The sequence below is a fragment of the Agrilus planipennis genome, unplaced genomic scaffold (genome assembly GCF_000699045.2).
Source record: "Agrilus planipennis isolate EAB-ADULT unplaced genomic scaffold, Apla_2.0 scaffold196, whole genome shotgun sequence".
NCBI classification, from domain to species: Eukaryota; Metazoa; Arthropoda; class Insecta; order Coleoptera; family Buprestidae; genus Agrilus; species Agrilus planipennis.
The window spans coordinates 202,843-228,794 of record NW_020439032.1 but is presented as its reverse complement, the minus strand read 5'-3'; the positions used below and the strand labels follow the sequence as shown (position 1 = coordinate 228,794).

General features: G+C 36.4%; 1 protein-coding gene across 7 annotated transcripts in view; it reads right to left on the bottom strand.

Annotated features, from left to right (window-relative positions):
- LOC108738411 (myelin transcription factor 1) overlaps positions 1-25,952 on the bottom strand; it is a 225,967-nt gene that overhangs the window by 67,043 nt on the left and 132,972 nt on the right. For all 7 annotated transcript variants that reach the window (XR_003231521.1, XM_025976579.1, XM_025976580.1 and 4 more), the window contains exon 3: positions 17,461-17,507. Coding sequence is in view for 6 of the 7 variants with exons in the window: in XM_025976579.1 (XP_025832364.1) it covers positions 17,461-17,507 (47 nt within the window). In the remaining variant the exon portion in view is untranslated. The remainder of the gene's footprint in view (positions 1-17,460; positions 17,508-25,952) is intronic.

Genomic DNA, 25,952 nt, shown 5'->3' with positions numbered 1-25,952 from the left:
AATCATGAATAGTAGTGCGAGTCGAAAACAAGCGTTAAAGCCTTTAATATGTCTTCAAATATAAATAAACATCTCGTTGATATTTTCAGTAGTAAATGGTACCAATAACAGCAATGCAATTGTAGTGGATAAAATGGTCAATTTTTCCGTGCAGTACTGTACGGATTATACGCTCCTCACCGGTGAAGAGTTTGGCCGAGAGTTGTCTCCTTCCTTTTCTGGTCTAGTGCTGTTCTTTTCTACCTTGCGCCGGTCAAACTGAAGGTCACATCGCTACAGAAAGTAAACGAAGTATACAACTCGAAATCCTCAACAAGCTCAGGCTAACAGCTAAGGCAGGTTCAAAATTTTATATCTGCAGCACAAGCTTGGTATTCGCAACTCTCTTCTGTAATATTTAATAATTTCTAGCACTTACTCTTCAACTGGCCGAGGTTTAGGCCCTTTATAAGAAATTTTACTTCAAAATTGAGCCCGCTACCAACAAATCTACATGGTAAATGTAATTTCACCGAATACCGGTTGGTAAATTAGCTTTTAATTCGTACAATATCCAGTACACAGAACGAACAGGTGTGTTTACAAAGGGCCTGTTGATACCACGTCAATCGGCGCCTACTTATGATGGATACCCCGATGAAAACGTAGTCAGCGCGGTAGGTAATCGACGCTATTAATTTCACAGTTAATATACCAACACGTACGCAGACATGTGTACGTTTAAACACCCCCATAGACACACACACACTCATATACATACGTAGATATATATACATTACCACACGTGATACGTGTCTGCCTCCTGTCCCGGAATAATGAGCGTATCGCATGCTACAGGTGGCAGACCTAACGACATCCAAACATTAGGCGTCGTAGCCGACGACGGCGGCCGTGCGACGCCGACGTCGTTTTTCTGTTCTGTTCGAACAAACGATGCATACAATTCACGTTTTGATAGCGAGATATCATCAGCGCATAGGTGAACTCGACGATTAATGTCTCTGATATAGGTAGGTACTCTGTCAAAATGATCGAGTAGGCTGTGAGTGTAGTTATAGCTGGATACCAAAACACTTCACCGCCTCGTAAATAATGCAAGGTAAAGACCGAATTAGTGCTGATTTGGGGGTAAATAAAACCTTTTCTACTACTTATATCCAGATACAGAAGAACGCTGATTATCGGGGCTAATTTGGGATTAATGTTTTCCCAATATCGATTTTACCTGTAATCGATAATGATGAGTAGTAGTTAGTCAATTCTATTGTTGAAAGGTATTTTTATTTGTGATTGTCTCAACTGATAGCTCGATAAACAATTTTTTTACTTTTCGTACTACTGATGGTAGGGATTTCCATAAAGCATATAAATTTTTCAAGATTTTCATTTTAAATTTATTTTGATTATAAGAGCTTTGAATTCATCGACACATAGGACTAGTAATGAGCAGACGTAAGACTACGGTAAGACTAATACAGCCTTGGTTTTGGATCAGCACATTTAGTCCTGGCCGTGGCCTTGATTTTTAACTGTACATCTTGACCTTATATTGTGATAAAAAAATGGTAATTATCCAGAATTGGGGTTCCAGACCAAAATAGCTTCAAAAATTTTTTGACGTGACAACGTCTTATAATTTGATGGAGCCGGCTACACGCACGAAAAAACGTGACTCATGCGGCGTTACCTCGCTTTGAGGCGCTCCATTTAAGGCTTGAAGTGCAAGCGAGAGCGCGGAACGAGCGACAAAGAGGCACAATCGGCCTCCGCGTTCGGCAGCGTTCGACATGTCTCTCTCCTACTTGAGTGAGCGATGCGTCCGCGTGGACAGCTGTTATACAATAATACATTTCCATTTACCTCCTTCTCTATATCCATACAAAATATCTATCAAACAAATAAAATTAAAATTTTCTTTTGAAAAATGAAACCATTCCATCAGTATTTTCTTATGACGTTGTCACGTTCAACTATCGTCAGTAAACCGACTTTACAGACAACCGACTTTTTTTTATCGATTTCCGATCATTTTACATAATAGAATTAGATATTAGGCCAATTTTTAAAAATTATCATTGAAAAAGTCATGAAAAAGTGTCTCCCCCACCTTCTAATATCTAACTCTATTATGTAGAATGACCGAAAATCAATGAAAAAATTTTTGGAGCGATTTTGGTATCGAACCCCAGTTCTGGACAATTACCAAAATCAAGGATCAAGGCAATTTTTACACATCATTACATACGGCCATCATATAATAGAAAACACAGTCAGAAAAACGTTTAATCCTGTATTACAAAGGGGCAGTGCGTTGTGTCATTTGATTGATTCAACGAAAACTAAAGTCAATCTTTTCCTTTTAATCGCGTTATAAAACAGCAACAAAAAATACAAAAAAGGGCTGAAATTGACGGAAGTGTCGAGAATCCTCTATTATTCGAATTATTGCGATCGTAAATGCCTTCGCAACTTGCTAAGTTGCTATAAAATTCCGCCGAATGGGCTGATGATCCAACGACTTGACAACATCAGTGTGCTCGTCGTTATTGCCAGTTTATATTGGCCGATTAAATTTGTCAAGTATCATCATCAAGTTACTACTTTGGGTTGTACTTGTCCACAACAACTTGCCCGTACCGTAAGCAGTCAGTAAAACATCTGCGACTCAACAATATCGTAAGAATTTTATGAACCGATGCTTTATAGAACACAGCATACTAAACTTTACATTGTGGACAAAGAGCATTCGTACAATTCACAAAACAAATACCAAAAACCAGAAAGACAGATGTCATCACCACAGGATCTTCAGTCCGAAGACAAGACTGGTTGGACATGCGTCTCCACTTTATCCTAACATGAGCCAAACCTCGTATTTTCCTAACACTCACCCATCAAGTCTCAGAATTATCTGCAGACCTATATCATTGATGTAGCAACATTTAGTATCCATCCATCAGAAGCTACTTGGTTCTCTTTAGTACTATAAATTTTATTCAACATTCTTTAACATTTTATCCTATTTTTTAAAAACATCTCACTGCAAATAATAATCCAAACTGAACCACCTTCTGTTTCGATGTAATCCCGTTTCTGCTTCTTATACTAACTAACTTATCACTAACCAGCCCTTCATGCCTGCCATCCCATTCCTCTTTTTCCTTATTAACTTCCATAGCGTCCTCTCTACATTTTATAACATCCCCTTTTTTCTAGCTTAGTCCAAAAAATGGAGATCAATTTGAATAGTTTTGTTAGGTGTAGGCAGCCTATTATACGTGACGAACTGTCTGGTGACCTATATTGGGTTGGTAACAATGAAGGCTAGAATCATCTAGAATCTACATTTTGGAATGGAATCTTTCTAGAACAAGTCCAGCCTCCATAAATGGCTGTCGCGAAGTTGTAAGACCAAGTTTCGCGGAGACAGAAGGCGAAATAAAAGAAGCGAAGACGCGATTCAGTAGACGAGCGATTAAATAACAATAATAGTGCTACTAATTAAACGTTAATTAGAAAAATAAATTAGTTTGAATGCGTCAGGTATTTTATTATTCACAGTATTAAAGGATAACGATTTTTGTTATATCTGCTTTTGTTAAATGAAAAGAATAAAAGATATGGGCAGAAAGGTAACGGCGCGTCGCATCGGATCGCTTCATTTCGACGACATATTTATCGAATCTATCAGCCAACAGGTGTTAACGTTTCACGAAATCGCTTTCGTCACGTACAAGCCATAAAAATTCAATATCACGAACATAATTCTCTTGGTTGAATTCGCTTCCCTTTAAGACATTTATCTGTCGGATTGGATTCTTCTTTTTCTTTTTTTTTCCGGGACAAAGCGCTTTATAGAGCGACCTCTAGTCGTCGGTGTGTATGGCGAATGGCGAGTGGCGAGAAAGAGACGCCCCGGCGATGTCAACGACGACGACAACGTCGGTCGTAACCTGTTCAGTGACTGCTGTTCCGGAATCATAAACACATGCCCCACCGAGACGGAAAAGCCACTCGTTCTCTTCCTCAGATACTTATTCTAACCTAACACGATCATATAAATTTTATTACCCCGTCATAAATTCATTTCCACCGTTATGTTATGTTCACCGTTACTCGTCTCCATTTTCGTTCGAAAACCACCGTCATATCGTATAGAAACCGCCACCTTTTACTGCCATCGTATATTTCTGGACTTTGATACTTACTTTGGACAAATTAAAGGAGTTATTTACGTTTTAGGATTCATATCGAGCGGAATACAAGCACCACTGGACTTTCGTTATTTCGTTGGAGAATATTTGCATAGAACCGTCAACTATTATTTATTAATGGCGTCCGGCGTGCTGATGGAATCTAAAGAGACTGAGAAAGATTAACCATTTCATCTTCTATATATATATAAAAATGAATTGCTCTTTGTTAGTCTCGCTAAAACTCGAGAACGGATGAACCAATTTGGCTAATTTTGGTCTTGAATTATTTGTGGAACTCCAGAGAAGGTTTAAAAGGTGAATAAATATGAAAGTTGTTAACTATCTTTCAGATTATTTTTATGTAAATTGATAAATCTTAAGTTCTGTCACAAATTAAATTTCTAAACGCAACCATAATATTTGACATTTGACAAGCAAGTTTATTTTATACAAAAGTTTAGATCTTTTATTTATCGATTGGGGCAGTACGAAGTCTGCCGGGTCAGCTAGTCGCTCATAAAAATATATTTCGACACAAATTATCTTTGAATTAGAGTAAATTGACTTGCTTCTAGTCTGGTAGTTTTAATTAATACTATCTCTTCGTGGAATTGGAATTCTTAACGTATTAATTTTTGTTTTCTACAAAACTACAAAAAAAAATGATAAGTGAAATTGCGCAGGTGTTCTCGTAACTTCTACCAGAAACATTTTCCCCATTTTCCGTAAAAGTAATATCTGATTGAGTTGGGCACGTAGAAAAAACTTATATCAATGAACATAAAACCGGGAAAATACGTCCAATTCGTCGGGGTCCCTCACGGGCCGATCGCTAATGCATAAAAATAGTAATAGATGTGCGACTGGGACCGCGCGAAATAAAAATATTTGAGCACGAGTGACCAAGCACCCCCATGAGTCCATTCCATTTTCAGTACAAGACGTATGGTCTGTTAAGCCGTAAGGGAAAGCGCTGCTACGTCGTGTAGCATACAGTCGCAAGTAGGCGTTGGACTCATCCACCCGATACCATTGGAAATAACGTATCGATCTAAATAAAAAATACATTGACACAGAACACAGCCTGAATTAGAAGAATTTGAAGTCGGGAGTGCCTCCGTCAAAAATGAAGAAAGTTCTCTGAAAATCCTCTAGTTTTTGAGATATGCGAAACAAGTGAACGGCAATGGCCTGCATTTAATTTTTCACCCATTTTTTGTGACTCATCTACCCAATACTATTAGAAATAACGTATCGAATTAAATAAAAAATACATTGACACAGAACACAGCCTGAATTAGAAGAATTTGGTATTACTAGTGCTTTCGTCAAAAATGAAAAAATTGTTGCAAAATTGCTTTGAGAAATGAGAAACAACATAAAGGGAGAACTGTTTGATAAAATTGGGTCCTTATTTCTTTTGGCTATAGTAATTCAACCCAATGATAAAGAAAGTTTTTAGGAATTACAAAAAGTAAATTATTTAAGGATGTTTAGGAGGTATGTCAAAATGCTACGAGATAAATAAAAATGTGGAAGAACGTTCCTCATTCAATTCTAAAACTCCTGTAAAAATTACAAATCGATTCACTAAACCGTTAAATTTTAAAAAACTGTAATTTTACACGTTATTTTATAGAGATTCGTCAACCGAACAGATTAAATTTATTATTATTAACAGAAAAAAAGCTACCAGAAATTTCAAACTTTTATAATAAGTAACTTGAACTCTGGAGAATCACTTTAGCGTAAGGTTATTCAAATTCACTAAATGGTTATCGAGGAAAAAATGAAAAATTAGCTGAAAATCTCGTTTTTACTTGATAATATAATGATAATATTTATAATTGTCTGAAATAAATGCAATTTTAAAGTTTTAATTATTATTTAAACATATTAAAAAGTTTTACGCTCATTATTAATAGAGATTGAAACTAAATATTTTTTTGTTTCGAAGTTGAAATCAAGGCATATTCACTGCCAAAAGTCAGTTAAAAATTTTCCATATTATTCGTTATATCTTATTTTATTCAAAGTTTTTGGTCAATTCCAAATTTTCTCTCAAACCGTATACTTTTTCTTGTGTATAGATAGTATTTATTTACCTCATGATATGCTGCAAAACCTAATTAATCACGAATTTCTAATTTTATGTACTCTTGTCTCCGATTGTACCTCCCAAACAATTAAGAAAGCAAAAAGCCCTGCCATAAAAATGAGTGAAAAGTTGGGAGCAGGTCATTATCGATCTGGTAGTAGGTACTAAAATCCCTATACATATGCAGCTACATCAATAACATTTAAATGTATTATCTGTTTATTTTGAAGAACCTAATGTTAGATAACTTTTGTTATATTCACTTTTTAAGAGAAGTTTTAAATTCGATTGCCAGCATTCCGATTTTTCTCGCATTAAGTTGACGGTGGTGGTGGTGGCGTCACAGTTGGTAGGCTTGAAATGATGGTGGAACATCATTTTTCATTCCGCCAGTAAATTGGGGAGTTATTCTGACCGAGGTATTGACAGGGTGACGGATTATTTGGACGGAGTCCGTGATGGATGTGGAGCCACGTGAATTACAGTGACCACCTGTTGGTGGGTTCGTTGGTTGAATATCACATTCACGTATACAAACACTCACACATTCGTAATCATACATGTCCGGATACGAAAGGGCAACAGGGTGAGAAGGTACGTTATTCGCGGACCGCGTTTTTGTCACATTTTTAAAGGTGTTATAAGCAGATTATTCGAATGGCCTTATTGGATTAGCTTTTTAAGATAATGCGCCCCTTAAAAAAAATATCACACGACAGTTTCATTGCGGATTCATTAATACCTACGTTTTAAGCTGATCGTTCTAAAAATAGACCAAAATTGCTACTCGCTAAAATGCAACTGATGGATCGTAATTGTAAAACAAAAATTGCTGGTATGTAAGGAAAGAAAAAGCAGGAAAAGAGCGAATATAAAAATAGGAGACGAAAAGTCAGATAAGTCAGGATGGAAGGAGTAAGTAGTAGAGATATAAAACCAAGAATAGTGCAGGGTCGAACCGCCTTTAACAAAAAGGGGTCACTTCTGTGCTAGCGAACGTTTAGTTTAGAAATTCGAAAAATATTGTTAAAGGTATATGTTTGGAGCACGGTGCTGTGCGGGTGCGAAACATGGACAGTGGGTGCGGCGGAAAAGAAAAGGTTAGAAGCGTTCGAAATGTGGTGTTATAGGCGGATGATAAGGATACCGTGGATAGAGAAAGTTAGAAATGATGAGGTATTAGAAAGAATAGGAGAACATTAGCTCAGGATAGGAAAAGGTGGAGGTGCGTGTTCAACCATTATGATGTTGGATCGTAATGCACGTAGAAAAAAAAGACTAAAAATTGCAGAATCATCATCATCATAAGGTCGTGACTCCTTGGACACAACATACAATACTGTTTTAAGGCTATCTAGAACAGAATAGCAGAAATAAATTGGACAGGGCTAATAAGAGTACAAAAATGTCGAACCATTTTACAAGAAAATTATCCTAAAAAAAAAAAGTGGAAAAATGGTTTCATCTATTCAATTAGATAAATTAAGTTGTACACATTGCATATAGGAAGTAGTCTCAATTGAATTATTTATCTTCATTCTTGTTATTATTGTGACGACAATGTCTTTGTTGATTGTTTCTTTTAAGGAGACGTTGGAAAAACGTCTGAAACAATTAATTATTCAGAAGGAAATCTTCGGGCTTTTCAACTTGCTTATACAAACAATGGTAGTCCCGCTGGTTTAAATACATTTTATTTCTCGGCTAATTGAAAATCCACTCGTCGGCTGGCTGCTGGGGAGCAGCTGGAAGTGGTCGAATGCAGGGGACGAAGAGGAAGAGGTGGTTCGTTGGTTTGGTTTCCGCGTGCAGCCATGGATGGCAATCAACGGTACCATTTCCACATTTTTAAATCTAATTTTAATGTAATGAGCGTCAGAGTCAGTCGCTGGCGTCGTTGTGCTCAAGCTCTAAAAACGAAGCACGTAAAATATAGGAAAGAATACTAATTAATTATTCCAAGGAGCCGGGAAATGCCGAGGGTGATTAGCATGTTGAATATCTTTTTCCTTTTGCTACCATTCTGCTACACTTTTTCTTTAACCATGCACTCATTTCCAGACTTGACCTCATCATACGTAAAAGAATTAAAAAAAAAAAACATAGGACCCAAAAGTTCATGTATAGTTATACGAATAACTATTTTGATAGTGTATTTGTGGGGGCGCGGGGAAGATAAGATGCAAGGGAGGCGGCATTAATATTAAATGGATGGATGCTAAAACGATTTCGTCAGTCCTAAGACTGATTGGACACTCACCTCCATTTGTTAATAGTAATCTAATCTAGGACTATATCTATTCTTCTCAATTGGGATTTGACATAAAACGATACGGCACCTGGTGGCAGAAATTTCAACTGCCCAAGCATTGCATTGTAATAAACAGCTATTGTGTACTGTGTTATTTTGCAAATTGTGATTATTAATATTTTATATAATATGGAACTAGCCAAATTTCCATTTCGTGCAAAATCAAAGTGCAGAACCGTTTGTGCTGTAAAAGGTTGTACAAGTCGATTAGATAAGGACTTAGATATTATATTTCATAGTTTTGCTACGGTGCAACGGGTCGTAACTATCACAAATGTATTTGGTAATCTTGAGAAAATCGATCAAATTAAAGCTTGGAAAAGAGCTTTAAAAATTAAAAATGTCAGTTCATGTACAAGAGTTTGCTCACTTCATTTTAAAAAAGATGACTACATTTTTCCGGGTAAGTAGTAATCATAAACGTTGTATTTCTATACTTAACCTCACTTTATAACTCCAATATGATGCTAAAATTTATGCGTTAATTTTTAAAGATGTTGCAGTAAAACGCAGAAAACTGAAAAGGAATGCTGTCCCGTCTAATAACTTACCTAATGTCAAAATAGATAATAGACACGAAACTCGAAAAATTAATCGACGTAAAAAAATTGAAGAATTAATGGAGAAGCAGGAAAAAGATTTAGTATCAGAAGAATTATATCATAACTCATCAAACGGTGAAAATTTATGGCATGTTCAAGCAGAAGTAGTACCTTTAACGCCATCAATGCGAGATGTTGAAGTGGAAGTATCAAGCGGTATCACTTGTTTTATCATCATTTTTTCCACATTTTATTATGTGGCCAGCTTTCAAAAGTTTTTCGACTTCCACAACACTTCTTGAGCTTGCATTTGCATTAGCCCAATCAAAAATTGTTTTTAAATTTATCATTAGAAAAATTAAAAATCACAATATGCAATGCTTTCTATAATACTGATGCAATGTATGGACAGCCATCTTCATTAGGCCGCGCCCACATGTCACATCCCAATTCCTGTTTTTGCTTTTTCTAGCCCTTATAACATTTTCTGTTCGCGCCTGTACTCATGTTTCGCACCTATACAGAGCCGCCCTGCAAACGTACACCTTTAACAGTCTTTTTCGAATTTCTAAATTTTTTTTAAGTAAAAGAAGTGTCGCATTTGAATTACACGCAAAGGAATCTCGGATACGACAAAAATTTATGGAAAAACGAACCCTGACACTCCGCCTTTATTCGTCGTTTTGACTTCCGTAATTGTAAAAAATGTTTTTCGCTTTTCCTAAAGTGTTTTAGTATAATTTACATTTCCCACTAAATGTCCCATTCATTGTTAAAAAGCTTCTTTTGCCTTAGTCGTATACTTATACTGTAAAAGTCTAAATGCCTTTTCTCCCCTTCCGATAAGAAATTATTGCCCTATATCCATCTTATAATAGCATTTTTCTCGCGAGGGTGCAGGTGTAACACGGGGATAATCTGCATTAGGAAATACCTCCCCGAGGTGTCGAAGTTGTCTCCTGTTCCGAAATAAACACACACACACATAAACATTCAGACACACACACACACACACACACACATTCAATCGTACAGACAGAGCCTCGGGGGTTGACTGGTTCTGTTCCGAATCGATGCTGATCGATGCAGAAAAAATCCCCGCCATCAAAAGTGATGTGTGCTAAGACAGATGAGAGAAGAATGTCACAGTTGGATCAGGGTGGCTTTAAAACAGATGACGATCGTGATGCGGAAATGCCGCCGCTACGGAAGTGCGACATTCGGTTTCGTTATAAACGAACGCGTCACCGCATCGATTCGTTATATGCGATCCGTGCTCACCCTCTTTGATTCTATCGTCGTTAAACGACGAATTAATTTTTAGTGGGTTGAAAAATGTGTCGGTACTACTTATATACGTGAATATTTTCTTTATAATTCGTAATAAACAATAAAATACACCAAAAGAAACACTGAAAACCGGGAGTTAATGAAGTTAAATGTTCTAATTGTCGCACCATCAGTTACATAGGCAAATCAAAAAGAAAGATCGGCATACAATTTCAAGAATACAAAAATTACGCTAAATTTTAATTTAATATGAAATAATCGAAATTAAAATAGTAACAAAAGATAATAAAGAGTTGACTAACGGTCAGTTTGTAAATAAAAAAGTAATCATACATATAACTAGAAAGTTACCTAGTTGCAAGATAGTCTATGTTCAAAGATTGGAATTAAGGGTTGAAATTTGAGAGGACCTTATCCTAAAACCCTAAACACAATTATTTAGAAGATAATTTTGAAAATCTTAGCCGATAGTCAATATTTCTAATCCTAATTTTTCATCTTTATTTTTAAAATACCCTAGACAAAAATTTTTAGTCTCTTGCCAGTCTCTCAGAGTCTTTCAGTCTTTCAGCATCTCTGAAAGCGTTTCTCACAGTCTTTCACAGTCTCTCAGTTATTGCCTAGGTGTTTTTATGGATCTCTCGCAGTCTCTGTATGAGAGACTTGAACGATAAAATTGTTAATTCAGAGATTCGAGTCTCTCACAGAGAGGCTGANACCATTTTATAAATTAGAAATAGTAATTTATTTTAATTTTTGTCTAGGCATTCTTATTTGTATAAATAGATACCTATTATATGTTAAAAAGGTAAAAATAACTAACTTAATTATGTGCATCTATGTCACCTTGTGAAAAATAATTTTGTAAACAGCGAAATCACAGATATATCACATTCGGAAAATTCCTTGTTACATTTTCCTTGCGTTTTCCCTAAAAATTCAGCTCGTAGGAGTTGATCAAAAAATTCGCCATTAGCTTCATCTTGCAGAAAATCGTCATCTATGTCATCCACCAAATCTTCTGAAGGTCTAAAAACGATATGAAGGATGCCATCTTTACCTAAAACCCTAAACACAATTATTTAGAAGATAATTTTGAAAATCTTAGCCGATAGTCAATATTTCTAATCCTAATTTTTCATCTTTATTTTTAAAATACCCTAGACAAAAATTTTTAGTCTCTTGCCAGTCTCTCAGAGTCTTTCAGTCTTTCAGCATCTCTGAAAGCGTTTCTCACAGTCTTTCACAGTCTCTCAGTTATTGCCTAGGTGTTTTTATGGATCTCTCACAGTCTCTGTATGAGAGACTCGAACGATAAAATTGTTAATTTAGAGATTCGAGTCTCTCACAGAGAGACTGAATGAATAAAACTGAAAAATTGAGAGACTCGAGTCTCTCGCAGAAAAACTGGGATCTCTGAAATATGTTGAACTTAGAAAATTTTAACCATGTCTATCGAGACACCTCTTATTGAGAGATTCGAGTCTCTCATTTAGAGACTGGATACGAAATGAGGATATCTCTATGAGCGACTCGAATCTCTCATTCAGAGACGCTAAACAGTTTTTTTGACAGTCTCTCTCAGCGACACCAGAGAGACTCGATGAGAGACGAAGACTCGAGTCTCGGTTTCAGAGACTCTGAGAGACTGAATATTTTTATCTCGGGTATCTGCTTTACTACGAAAAGAGTGACAGAATATTAGTAAAAATTGTACAGTACAAGATGACAATTTATTACCACATACATTATACATACGTATGTATACAGAGTTTGTGTAGGCGCTGATAAAAATAAAAATATTTTCGACAAATCGGGCGTAGAAGGCCAACGGCGATAATGGGGCATCTGCCATCATAAGTATAATTTTCCGCGTGACAAATAACGTCCTAAAAGGAAATAAAAGGCCTCCGGTCGCAGTTGCCGTTGTCTTTTTTTTTTTTTATATAATGGCAACGGACGCGACGCCGACGTCGTCCTGTACGCGCTGACCGTTGACGACGACGACGACCAAAACAAGCGGACAGACGCTCGCTGGACAACATCTGGGAGCACAATTTGGATACATATAACATTTTGTCCCTGATTGATGAACGAACCATGTGAAGGATACAATTGGACGCCCGAAACGTATATAAAGTATTATATTATGTAAATCAGGTTTTTGATAGTATTGAATTGTTTACTAGATAAAGTCATTTGTGAGAATGGACGAATTGTAATAAATTTTTAGTTTTGATTTTGTCAAAAAGCGGGACTAAGAGTGATATACACATTACCATTAAAAGCAAAAGACTAAAATTTAACCTTCAACGTCTTGAAACTTCAAAAGACTATGGAATCGTAGGCCATAGTGCTTGACATTATTTTCGGTAATCTTTACATGTCATTCCTAATTGTTTCTGAAATTAAACCCTTATTGATCCATCCTTTGTTTTTGGCAGAACTCCATCTTGGAAAAAAAACAGTAAATTTGCAATAGTTTTATGTCTAAGGGCTTTAGCGCCTTCTTGTGTACATGTAGTAATCGTCAACTTGAATTTTGAATTCAGAACCTTTATTGCATGTATTTAAAGTGAAGAATGAAATTTTTGTAGTTTTACTTATATAATAGCATAAAAAGTAGGTTTAATGCCCGACAATTGAATTGTAACATCTAACAGTCGAGTTTCAAAATTGCTTTTAGTGTAAGTCTGTACAAAGAACCATGATAGGCTTCTCATCATTGAGTTCGATCTAAAAGCCAAATTTGAATTGATTTATGGGTTACTTGTAACTCATTTTCTTCGAGAAATTTATTTAGAAGAACATTTTTAACTTTTTCTTTCAACCTCTTTAATCCAGCAGCCAAATTTGTTTTTTATCGTTAGTAAAAGATATCTATCTATCTATCACTGTAAACATGGTTGTGGTGCTTCCCTGTAAGGACTTGCTGATTTCATTGAGTTTATCGAAAATATCAGCCAAATAAGATAATTTCATTATTCATCTTAGGTATATTTCTTTAATAAAAATAGTGTTGCTTGTGCCTAACATAAAATGAACCAAAATAATTCGAAGTGGTCTGTATTCTGTCGAAACCGCCAGACGTGGATCGCGATTTCGATCTTTTTGGATCTCATCAGCGCGTCGCAGGCAGCTCCGACAGAACACAGACCAACTTTTACCTGCTGTCTTAACAGTGCGTTTTAGAAAATACTACAAATGGCGCAGTAAACGCCATCTGTAGCACGATGCTACATTTTAGGATTACGTATGCTCCAACAAGGTCCACTTGTGTGGATATCTACTTGCTGAAAACGAATCCTGGCGTAGCCAACATCAACGTGATAGGCACGTTAGCTTAATCGAATAAAATAATTCGAAGTGGTCCGTTTTATATAAAAATGAACCGTTAGGGTACGACCTTTTATTATTGGTTTGATTATGAAAAATATGCCGTTTTTATGGTTAGATATAGAATGGTTGCTTTTTGCAGAATTTAGTATATTTTTGTTAAGACAAAAACACTCAAACTCGAGCAACTCCTGTGACTCTTCCACGGAATCCCGGGTTTCCGCGGAGCCTTTAGGAAAAATTATTTATATCGAAAATTGATAGCTTTAACGAATAACTAACTAACATACGATTACGTTCCTATTTCGCTATACAAAACATAGTTTAGTGTTTTTGTTTTGAATGTAAAAGTTCACGCAACGTTTCTGTTGAACTGGACAGCATCTGGGAACTGCACACAACACTCACACCCAGACACATACGAATAACTTTCGTTCCATTTGCTCTTTGATGGATGATCGCAGTTTGCCGCTACATACGTCATCACCTCTCGATGTTCGCTTGTTTTCCTGATCACTTCACCCTCGAACGGCCGACAAAGGACGACAGGGGAAAACACGTTAACGCCGGGAGCGGACGGGCGTCGACGACAGGCGACGTCGTCACACCGTCAGGACTACTACCGAATATGTTAGTCACGGACTGCGCCACCACGGTCGACATGCCAGAGAGCGACAACAGTAAAAAGATATATCGCCGGTGAAAGAGTACCTACCCCCGGCTCAAAACTTGTATACATCATTTCTGTTAACATGTTAAGTTTAATTGAACATTTTTCGACGACAAGTCGAACCTTCCCATGTATGTAACTGCCTAGTTGGAGCCACTGGCCAGTAATTTAACGATGACGATTTATTAAAACTCAAGATTAAAAAAAACAACGAGTAAAGTATGTTTAAGATGAAATAGTTTATGTTCATTTAGAGTAAGTACTATTAAAGGATCATAAATCATATAGCGGACAAGATAAGTACGACAAAAGGAACTTACGGGAAGTTTTCGGAAATAATCAGGAATATTCTATGAACTCTATCAGACCGGCTAACCGATAAACGGTATATAAGTCAGTCTAGTGTCAGTAGTGTCTGAACAAGAAGACCAAACACTTGATAATTTAAAATTATTTTGTAATTCTTATCTTACGTGAGATTTATGGTAAGTCGATTCCGACGTATGCGCGTTAAGGCGAAATAAAATTCCTTGCGTCCGCTCCGTGCCGTCCGTCTCATTCTGAAGTGTAGGCGTACCTTTACAGAGAGATTCGCTTATAATGGTTTTTTTTTGTAATGACTAGTCTATTATGTTAGAACTGTGTTAAATGAATGGTTCGATAATCATAAGAAAAAGCTTATAATGAGTACTTTATCGTTAGTTTGTTTATAGTAAGACTGGTTAATATGACCAACCCGCTTATAATGACATATCATTTAATCTGGTTGTTACCTACAACTAGGGTTGCCACCCGTATTTTATTATAAAGTATTGTACTCTATGTCGACTGTGCGTACGTTATATTTTAAAGTACGCAAAAATACTTTATTTAAGGCCTTAAGTAAACATCGTAATTTTGTAAGCGATTATTCGAAATTTAGAGTATTTTTATATCAATAATATTGCACAAAAAATGGCAAGGCATATTTACGGGACAACCTGATTTCCCAAATCTGTTCAAAGTAGTGTTACTTTTGCTGTCCGTTCCGGCCACTTCAGCATTTACAGAAAGAGTATTCTCTGTTATGAACGCAAAGTGGCGGGACGACAGGAATAAAGCTTCATTAAAACTAATTAAAAATGAACTTTTACTTTACTTAAATCTTAGTTTGCCATGATTAGAGGCTATTAATGTATTTAAGAGCGACAGCAATTTGTTACTGGCTGCTAGGTATAACAAAAAATATGTTTTTAAAAACAAAAAATAAAATACTTTATTATTATGCTGAGTAATTGTTTTTTTAACCTTTTAGTCGAGAAATACTTTATGTAAAGACTGAAAAGGTGGCAACCCTACCTACAACACGAGTAAGTTGTATTACGCATTTTATCGATCTCGTGACCTATGCAAGGGTTTTTTAAGGCACCAAATTTTGTTCATTTATCCACAATGTCGAATTTATTTCAGAAAAAAAGGGTAACCATCCTTGTAGTGACTACTCATCTTAAAAGAATCCTGTTATCATGTGCATACTATAAAAAGTCATTCATACAACTTTGTCATCAGTCAATATACGCAAGTAGACATAAGTTATATTTTAGTACGTTTGCTGTTATGAATATTTGATGAAAAGTATTGACAAATTGTTTGGAAATATTGAAGACGCTTATATGCACAAACAACTTTTTTCTCTTTTTGTCCTTTGAATGGGTTTGGTGTCGATATAAACCCCCGAAAAGGGCCATTTCTTTATTTTCACGCTGCTTGACCCTATCGTTTCTTACAAACCATTAACTTGCTACGACCTCTCTCAAAATCTCTTCACAACTACCGTCTACTTACGCATGTAATACTCAAAATATACATGCCTGCATACGTACAACACACAAAAGGGCCTGGTGTCTACTTTACAAGCAAGGGCTGAGATCGCTTGCTTGCTTGCTTGCTATATGTCCACTTGTGGTCCCCTCTCTCGTCGGTCACGTACGGAGGTATATCGAAGGATCGACGAGAGGGTGGCAGAAAGGACGTGAAAGGAAATCCGAAAAGACTCGACTTTAAGAAAGCCGTCAAGTCCTTTCCGAATAATTCCTCTGCTGGAAAAAGTTTAGTTTAATGGCGTTGTCAAGTGTATGTTTTTAAAAGTTTAACAGCGACTAATGGTGAAAATATGTAATACACACACCTAACGTAAGCTTGAAGATTACTAAAACTGGGATAAATACATATTTATTATCTCTTCTTCAGCTAAACTTAATAGATTATGACGCTCAAATCCTAACTAATAATGTAAAATATATTAATAACGACAAAATCCTCGGAAAGTTTCAAAAAGCTAAGAGGTCTCGTGGCAATGTATTAAAATGATATTGATTTAATCTTGAAATGAAATTAAGATCAACTTTCATAAATTTTAATAAAAAGTAATTTTCTCATAATCCTCTACCAAAAAAAATCTGGGATTCTTTTACAAAGGACCCCGCTAGTTGGGAAATGACTCTCTGTCAAGCTATTTGAAACTTTGGATTCTGGTACTTCAACATATCCAGTATGTATAATAGGTATAATTGTACTTTGGAAGTCCCTATGGAAGAGCACAACTTTAAGGGATCATATCTTAATAAGCATAATAGCAATAATTTAGCATCTTGATCTACACGTCGTTAACTACCAGAATCCAAACTTTCAAATTATTAGACAGAGGACTATTTTCCGTAAGGATCTAGCAGGGTCATATTTGAAGTCGATAGACCCATGGGTTCGTATATACAATACTAAACTTTTGATTTTAACACCGAAGGAGATTCTATTATTAATAATTAATTAAAGATTACAATTTTATGTGTCTATAGAAAGGCCTCTCAGTCTAAGGTATAGAACTACAATATATCAATTTTAGGAAAGTTTTTTTATCACTTTCTTGTCTGAGAACAATAATTTGAAAGCTTTCTGATGAGTGAAGATATTTCCCAACGTAATGTCAGATCGAACCTCCAATGCAGCCTTTTTTTAAATATAAATGCATAAAAACTCACCTTACTCATTACTCTCGACGTGGAAGGTATTCCTACAGCGGTAAGATCTGAAATGAATAGGTAAAATTAGCTTGCGTTGTAAAATTTCCCGTGAAAAAGAATCTATCACTAAATGACCAAATTGGCAATGAATAAGACTTTCCGAGATAAAAATGTTCAGTCTCTCAGGGTCTCTGAATGCGAGACTCGAGTCTTTCTGGTGTCGCTGAGAGAGACTGTCAAAAAAACTGTTTAGCGTCTCTGAACGAGAAACTCGAATCGCTCATAGAAAGATCCTCATTTCGTATCCAGTCTCTGAACGAGAGACTCGAATCTCTCAATAAGAGGTGTCTCGATAGACATGGTTAAAATTTTCTAAGTTCAACATATTTCAGAGATCCCAGTTTTTCTACGAGAGACTCGAGTCTCTCAATTTTTCAGTTTTATTCATTCAGTCTCTCTGTGAGAGACTCGAATCTCTGAATTAACAATTTTATCGTTCGAGTCTCCCATACAGAGACTGTGAGAGATCCATAAAAACACCCAGGCAATAACTGAGAGACTGTGAGAGACGCTCTCAGAGACGCTGAAAGACTCTGAGAGACTGAAAATTTTAGTCTAGGGTTATCATCATAATTTTCTATTAAAAAGCGAATAAGAATCCAGTTCAAAGATATCTGACCGTTTTTCGTTTTCTTTTCCTGTGAAAACTTCCTGGATATTATTGAAAAATAACCATCTTGCACATGCTACAGGAAGTTAATGTTAATTTCTGGCGTTAAGTAAATTGCAAAAGTACAATTCGCACCGCACCATCAGGACGCGGCGCGGCGGTTTAAGTTCCAACGTGCGACAGCGGTGGTCTCTCTAATTCTATTTAGCGAAATATCTGGAATAATCTAAATTACCGTAGATGAGGGTCGGTTCGCCGGTCCTATCATGTCAAGTTTATAAATTATGACTCCCACATATCCCTAATGTGTTTTTAATCAAATTTACTCGGAAGCAACTTCGACTTAAATAATATATGAGCAAGATGGCATTTTAAGGGTATAGGTAGGACGGCTACAAAATGTTTAATTCGCTTAAAAACCTTTTTCCTGGATTATAATTATTTTACATGTCCATATGTATATAAATGTATATACGAATAAATCTGCCTGAAGGAATATTTAGGAGATTTAAAATTCAAGACAGAATGAAACCTTATATGAGATTGTTTCAACGATTTTCAGAATTTTGGAATAAACAGAAATATTTAAGTAAATTTTGTGCCAAAAAAGAAAAGTGAAAAGCTTGTGGTACCTACGGATCTTCAAAAAAGAAGAATGAACTTTTGAATTTTGGTTGACGAAACGTATTATTACTAATAACTCAAGGTCAAAACCGAAACTAATTGATTACAATAGAAAGACCTATTTCTTGCTCATGAATTTTATAAAAAGGACGATCTCGGTTTTGTTCAATTTAAAGTTTAAAGTATTCATTTTAAGTTGTTCAAGAATTTTTGTTTCTTATGACTATAACCTAGGTGTACTAGGATAGGTACGTTGATAACTAATACGATTTAAAGTTAAAACGAGCTATTTTCAAAAATTACCCAAATTTTGGTGCTTCTTAGCGGACACCTCAGGTGTTTCTAGAAAAATTCCTTTAGGCAAAACTGACCTTATAATAATGTAATTCTACCCTCAAAGTTTGGTTAAAACAAATTGGTGGGACAGCGGTTATTTAAATTCTAGATAGTCAAAAGTTACCCTTGCAATGTTATAGAGAAATGACCTCTCCCAACTTTATACAAACATGACCGCATCGATTTTTAATGTATTCTAGCTCACCCAGAACATCAGCATGGACTATCGGCTGACATCGGCGACGAGTGCTTATGGTGTGCTACCCCTTTAAATCAAGACAGATAATAAATTAAGAGAAACATTCTAAATTTTGACATTAATATAATGATGTGATACCAAACCAAAAAAAAAAAAAGAGAAATCGAAAAAAATGAGAAGAGTTTTCCAAATAATTTGACTCTTAAATATACTTTTGCGAAGTTTTTTTTTTTTGTAATGTGTCAAATGGTTCAGAAAACTCGCGTTTCATGAATTTATTCCAATCGAATAGTAGAGTTCGAATTCTGTTTGTTCCGTTATTTCGGTAAATTTCGACCTTAATTTTTTAATTCCGTTTCTAGACAAAGGGGACCGGAATCGGAGAACGCCGCCGCACCGTTCCAGGTTTTCCTTTCATGTGTGCTCACGTGAAAAGAAAAGAAGGGAATTAATTTCCTTTAGTAGATAAACAATTCCCGGTGTTGTAATACAGCACAGCGCGGCATTCGAGAACTGAGCCGAGAGAAGTCCGGAAGTTTTCTGTTTGTGAGGATGCTTCCCAGTCCCCATTCGACTTCTCCCTACACCTGCAAACAATGAGAACAAACGGTGTTTCTTTTGTTATCCTCCTTTTTGAATCGTATAATACACCGACACCGACACCGACACCTCCACACCGGCAAAACGCATTCGACCGCGAAGAAAAACGGGAAACATCGTAGGTGGCTGGGAACAACTTAAAATTATAAATCCCTATCAGGAATTGACACGACCCTTCTTCATTCAGCTATTTTTAATCGTAAAATATTTTGTAAACTAAATAAATTCTGTAGAAGGTTATTAAATTCCACTTAATACAAATAGATCTCATACATATGATTTATTGAATCAGTATCACAAGAAAAGAACACAGAACTGTTACGTTCGAATGCCGCAAGTAGCGATCGATATGGCATCACCGATGACGCTGCAAAAAGTCAACAATCACGACCGTTTACGGAAATATTTAGGAATTTTTATGATGTATAAATATAAAGGTGACCAATAGAACGAATGAAAGAAGTGTTATTACTATTTTTATATTTTGTCGTGTGGCGAAATAACTGTTATTGTTTTATTTTTGTGTGTAAATATTTTTTTCTAATTTTTCCATTTCAAATAATACTTCATTTCAAATAATATTTCATTTCGAATATTATTTCACTTCAAATATTATTTCAATTCCTTTTCAACTTCTTATCTTGTAAATACTTTGGTTTCCTTTCAATCTAAACTCTATTGTTCTTTCAATCACTTTTACCTGGAAATCCAACTTCAACCATACCTGCATGCACTCCCATACTAATATCTGGTTTTACCCTTAATTGCTTTCTCTTGAATTCTGTACTGTCTAATTCTATGTATTCCTATAAACTAGTGTCTTCACCCTCTCTCTCACTACTTTTCCTTCTAGAACATTCTATCAAAATTACTAACAACCCTATCCTATAAATACTCTAAAATTTCTTATCTCAAGTCGTAAGTGCTTTTATCTACTCTGTTGTATTGTTGTTATCTTTGTTGTTGTTACTATTGTTGTATTATCTTGTTCTTTCTGTTACTTTGTTCTTGTTGTATGTTTCACTCCTTGTGCCTTTTTGTTACTTGTGTTTCGCTTGTTATTGTTATAAATTGTTAATTGTTATTATTAGTGTTTTTTTTTGGCATTTAAATAATATCCACCAAAAGACACGAAAGTCGGGTTTGAACCATGTGTATATTAGTTTGCACTACGGTTTCGAGATGAATTCTGCATTTCATTTCTTTAGGGCAGACACTCCGAAACCAGAAAGAGATCAACATTAATATATATCTACTGATAAATGGTAAATCGTCTTCCCAAAATGGGATTTGGTTTGACCCGCACCTCAAGTACAAATAAATGATGTTTTGTGACCTGGTAAAAAGTGAGACATCGGTAATTAACTTTAAGTGTGGAGAGTTAGAAGTTAAACTTTTTAATAATCGACTACTTAGAGGGATAGGGAACATCATTTCTCTTTTTATTTTTCCTATTCGATTTCTTCCATTCGTTGATACATTGCCAAATATTCCCAGATAATTTCAGATTTACAACAATGCAAAGCGGAAATGGACTGTTTTGGTTCATTCGACGTGAGTGTCGTGCAGTCGTCGAAGAAGACGTTCACGACAACGTCAAGGGTTTGTCGACGTCTCTACAGTCGTTACCCCCTCATTCCCTCCACTACGAAAGCCCTGGTTTCCTTTAATATTTGACGCTGAACACATCTCTCGACTGCAGCAAACTTTTTAATTGACAACGTGTACGGTTTCTGAGATGCGAGAGAGAGCCTGAGCCTCTTTCGAAATGAATCGATTATAAATGAGCAAATGTAGCAACAGCGGCAGTACAGCAGTGGAAGAAGGAACAGAAAGAGACAAGAAAGGGCGAACCAAGCGCTTGGCGACTGGCGAAGAGTAGGAAGGAAGAAGGAAAAGGAAAGGGGATGACGCATATTGGTTTAGAGTCCCTTATGTGTGTCCGCCACAGATTCTGACTCCTAATTAAGCCCGAGGGTGGTGCAGGGGGCGCAGGAGGACTACGAACGACCGAAGGAGGGTATTGATCAGGTCGACCATCCAGACCTTCGTACGCTATGAAAACGTACATACAAACAGTATGTAACAACTATTGGGTCAGTGGCAACAGCTTCCTGAAAAGACCATTGCATCATAATTTAAATAAAAGACTTTTTAACATGGTTTGGGATCTAGAAAACACATTTGCTCCTAGAATTCGTAATTTTGTTTGAAAAAATAACCAAATTGTTCCCGTTTGATAAAGCATCATGCATTTTATTGATTGTTTACTTTAACTTTTTGTTGTAGGTATTTGAGTTTTAAAGTACCACGTAATTGTTTAAGAGTTGATCTCGCCCTCTCTTCGGTTACGTCCCTGCCACGTTATAAATTTCCACTCGGCTTCGATAACTCAATAGGTTTATTAGTTGGTTGGCAAGATGCTTGGAACGCAATTCTTCATTTAGAACATAAATCATGACGATGCGTTTTTCCGGCAGAGGACGCATCCATCGTCTTAAGTTTGTTAGTCAATTCTGCCTACCCCGCAACCGCCACACCACCCGCCCCTTCCTTCTTACATTCGCACCGTCTCTTCTGGCAGGAAAACGAAGAAGAAGAAGGCATCCGACAGGTCGTTATTGAAAAATTGGCCGTAGACCGGCCTGATCGAGGGGGGTAATTAATTATTTTAGGCATATTACCATCGAATGCTGAGGCAGAGTTTACATCCTTTCCCCATAAAATTCATTAGCCGAAAAGTGGAGTAAAACAGGCGACGAAAACGGGATTATTTTGATGAATTTTACATCGATTAATTTGAAACAATCGCTGCAGTTTTATTTATGAAACGTATTTACTTTGTGACGAGATACCGTTTCAATGGAGACCATTCAATTTATCTAAAACTACTGATCCTTGTCCGCTTCGTTGGACGTGAAACTCAACACTTTATCTTTCGACTTAACTTACAAATTAATATCTTAATAGATTCCGATTAGAACTAATTTTTATCAAAATAAAATATAGCTTACATTACAGGTATAGTTACAGTTAGTCGAAGAATTTACCCCTACATATAACAGGTCAATTGAAAAGTCCCCGGCCTAAAATAGTAAAACACATTTTTTTTTGCAAAATTCGTTTTTTTTATTCAACATAATTCCCTTCAAGGGTGATACACTGATTATAGCGATCCTCCAACTTTTCGATACCATTTTTGTAGTACGATTTGTCCTTTGCTTCAAAATAGNCCCTTAATAAGGGAACATCCGTTGGTGATGATGACGATAATAATGCCCAGAAAAAGAAACGAAAATCAAGGAGTGATGAACAAATGAGGTAAGAGATTGCCAAATTATTGACAATCAATTACCTATGTAGGATCTGTATTGAAATAAAATAAAATATGGAATGACTAACGTAACGGACAATGAACTGTTAGGCACTATAAGGGTCCTTTTGTTTGCCTTTATTGTCGCTTTAAATGTCCTTCAGAACAGAAAATTTAAAGTGTTTTTTTTCGCGTAACAGCCTACATTTTTGTATGAACCCAAGCGCCTTCTACTTTTACAAAAGCGCTGTTATTAATAGTAACTTAGTCAGTGAATGGTTTGTTATGGAAAGGGTTTAATCTGTTGCCTGAAATCCGCACCCTCGTCGATGGTCTTAACAGGTCCTTAGACAATGAAGGCCAACTGTTCCGGCAAACAATAATTTAAGGCAGTCTGAATTCATAGCGCAAGATATTGGCTTTCATGGAACCCGTGGCAACACGTGGTGGTGGCGACGATGACGGCGTGGGGGCGAAACGAGTCATACAAGTCACTCGGCGTCGCGTCGTCAACTATTTAACTGAAATTGTGTTTCTCTCCTCGATTTTCCATTCATGGTGACGATAGTGTGGCGTTTGCTGCTGCTGCTACAACGGACAACAGTCGGTTGTGTTAATGTCGCTGTCAATGCTTTCAATTCCTAGGTAATAATGGAAGAAAGCGATTGGTACATGTGGGACAGCTGGACCTTTTCATGCACATGCAGATGTTGATAAATCGGGAAATTCAAGAGACGACGTCACTCCTAGCACATTGATTGAATGTCATAAGTACATTAAAAAGTTGCATTATAGACAGCAGATTGTTTCGATAGAGTCTAACGAAAGCAATATATTGACAAAATAATCGTTCTATCAGCATCTAATTGATGAAATCCTCATGACGGATCATGGTGTTAAACCAGCGTTGGAAATCCTGCATCGACAACGTGAAGTTCCTGAAATGACCCTTGTGATAGTACACGAAACCTCAAAAAAATTTTGACGCCATCATGGGAATTTCATCAATAAGACGCGGTTAGAATTTAGGAAATCCAGTTTTCTTCAGACGACAGCCATGGAAGTCTAAATCAACTGCCAAAATAATCGTTCTTGCCTATTCGACCATGACTTTAACTACCCCTTCACCAATATTATATAATTGCAGATTAGTAAAAAAATAGCCATGATATCACATCTCACTATTGAGGCATTTACTTATGACAACTCTTCAGAAATCAAGTATGTTTTGACAGAAACAATTGTTTCCATTTGATAACCATCTGCTAGGTCATTATCCAAGGTGTTTCAGTAGATCATAATTGAATTTCCATTTTTTTAATTAAAGAACCATTTGCTTGCTGTGATATGTGAGTCCATAAACCATCAGAAATCAAATGGGTGTGAATTGAAACGTACAAGAACTGGCAAAATTTCAAGATCGTGCAGTGGGAGATTAGACCAAAACAATTGGCAAAACAAATATCAACGGATTTAAAAGATGAAATGAACGAGTTGCGGAGGTGAAAGGGGGATGTTTTCCGAGTCGAGTTGCTTTGCAAGAGCCCAATTTTCACTTCCAAAACCGCATCACGTCCAAATCTCAACGTTTGTCGCAACGACAACAGCTTCAAGATGTCAGAAACGGATTTAATTAAGGAGTTGGTAAAAAGCGGGTGTCGACGTTGGCGTCGGCGTCGCGGTGTCGTCGTTCAGTTATACGAATGCACAGACTTCTGGCAGGTGGGCGGAGACCACGGCAGACGTGATGATGCCACCATACGCCACGGCATGCCAAAAGACTCCGAGAGAACGTTGTCGCTCGAATAAACTCTTCTCTCGTCGTTCTACTCTCTCTCACCACAAACTTGTTGGTAGAAAAGTTGGAACTAAAAGGGCGCAGTTGGCGTCGTCGGTCGTCGCGATTGTTTTGTTCTGTTGGTAATTTTTGTTGCGGTATTACGGTCAAACGAACACCAGCAGAATACATAGAAGATCGCTACCAGAAATGTAATACTTATGGTAGTTATCTACTCAGTGCCCAAAAAGTTGGTTTAGACGAAAATAAATTGACGATGACCAAAGCCTACACGAAAAATCGTCATGGACGTTAAAAATTGGAGGCAAGTTTCCGATTTTTGATATTTTGGAAGCCAGATAGAAAAGTGGAAGAGATATGGAGAAAAGGATATAGAATAGGATTCAGTCGCTTTGAACAAAATAATTGGAGTACAACTCTGTACAAGTGCGAAATGTTGACGATAAGTCAGACATGAAGACATATTAGAATGGAAATGGTTCCTATGTCTGATAAAACAACTAATTTATGTATAAATTTAGACAAATAGTGTTTATTGAAATAACAAAAAAACCTAAAACACTAATAAAAAACATGATTGATGCTCCAAAAATCGCCAGTGCTTTATTTTTTTTACAGACGCCATGATACTCCAAGTGAATGTACGTATTTAAAGTGGACGACGTGTATGACATATTTTGTTAATACAGGGTAAACTCTATATAACGACACTTAAGGGACTGAACATTTTTCGGCGTTATAAAGAGTGGTCGTTAAATGGAGAGAAATAAAAGATATTATTTTACTACTCTATAATAATATGCATTTACCAATATAGTACACATTTTGCACACGAACATTATTATTCATACATTGCGTATAGCCTGTTATCTTCGTCTGATGTTTTTTGCTGCTCCAATATTTTAATTGTATTTTGTTACGTATCTTACTCATATCTTGAGATACTGCTGGATCAATTTGATTATATAAA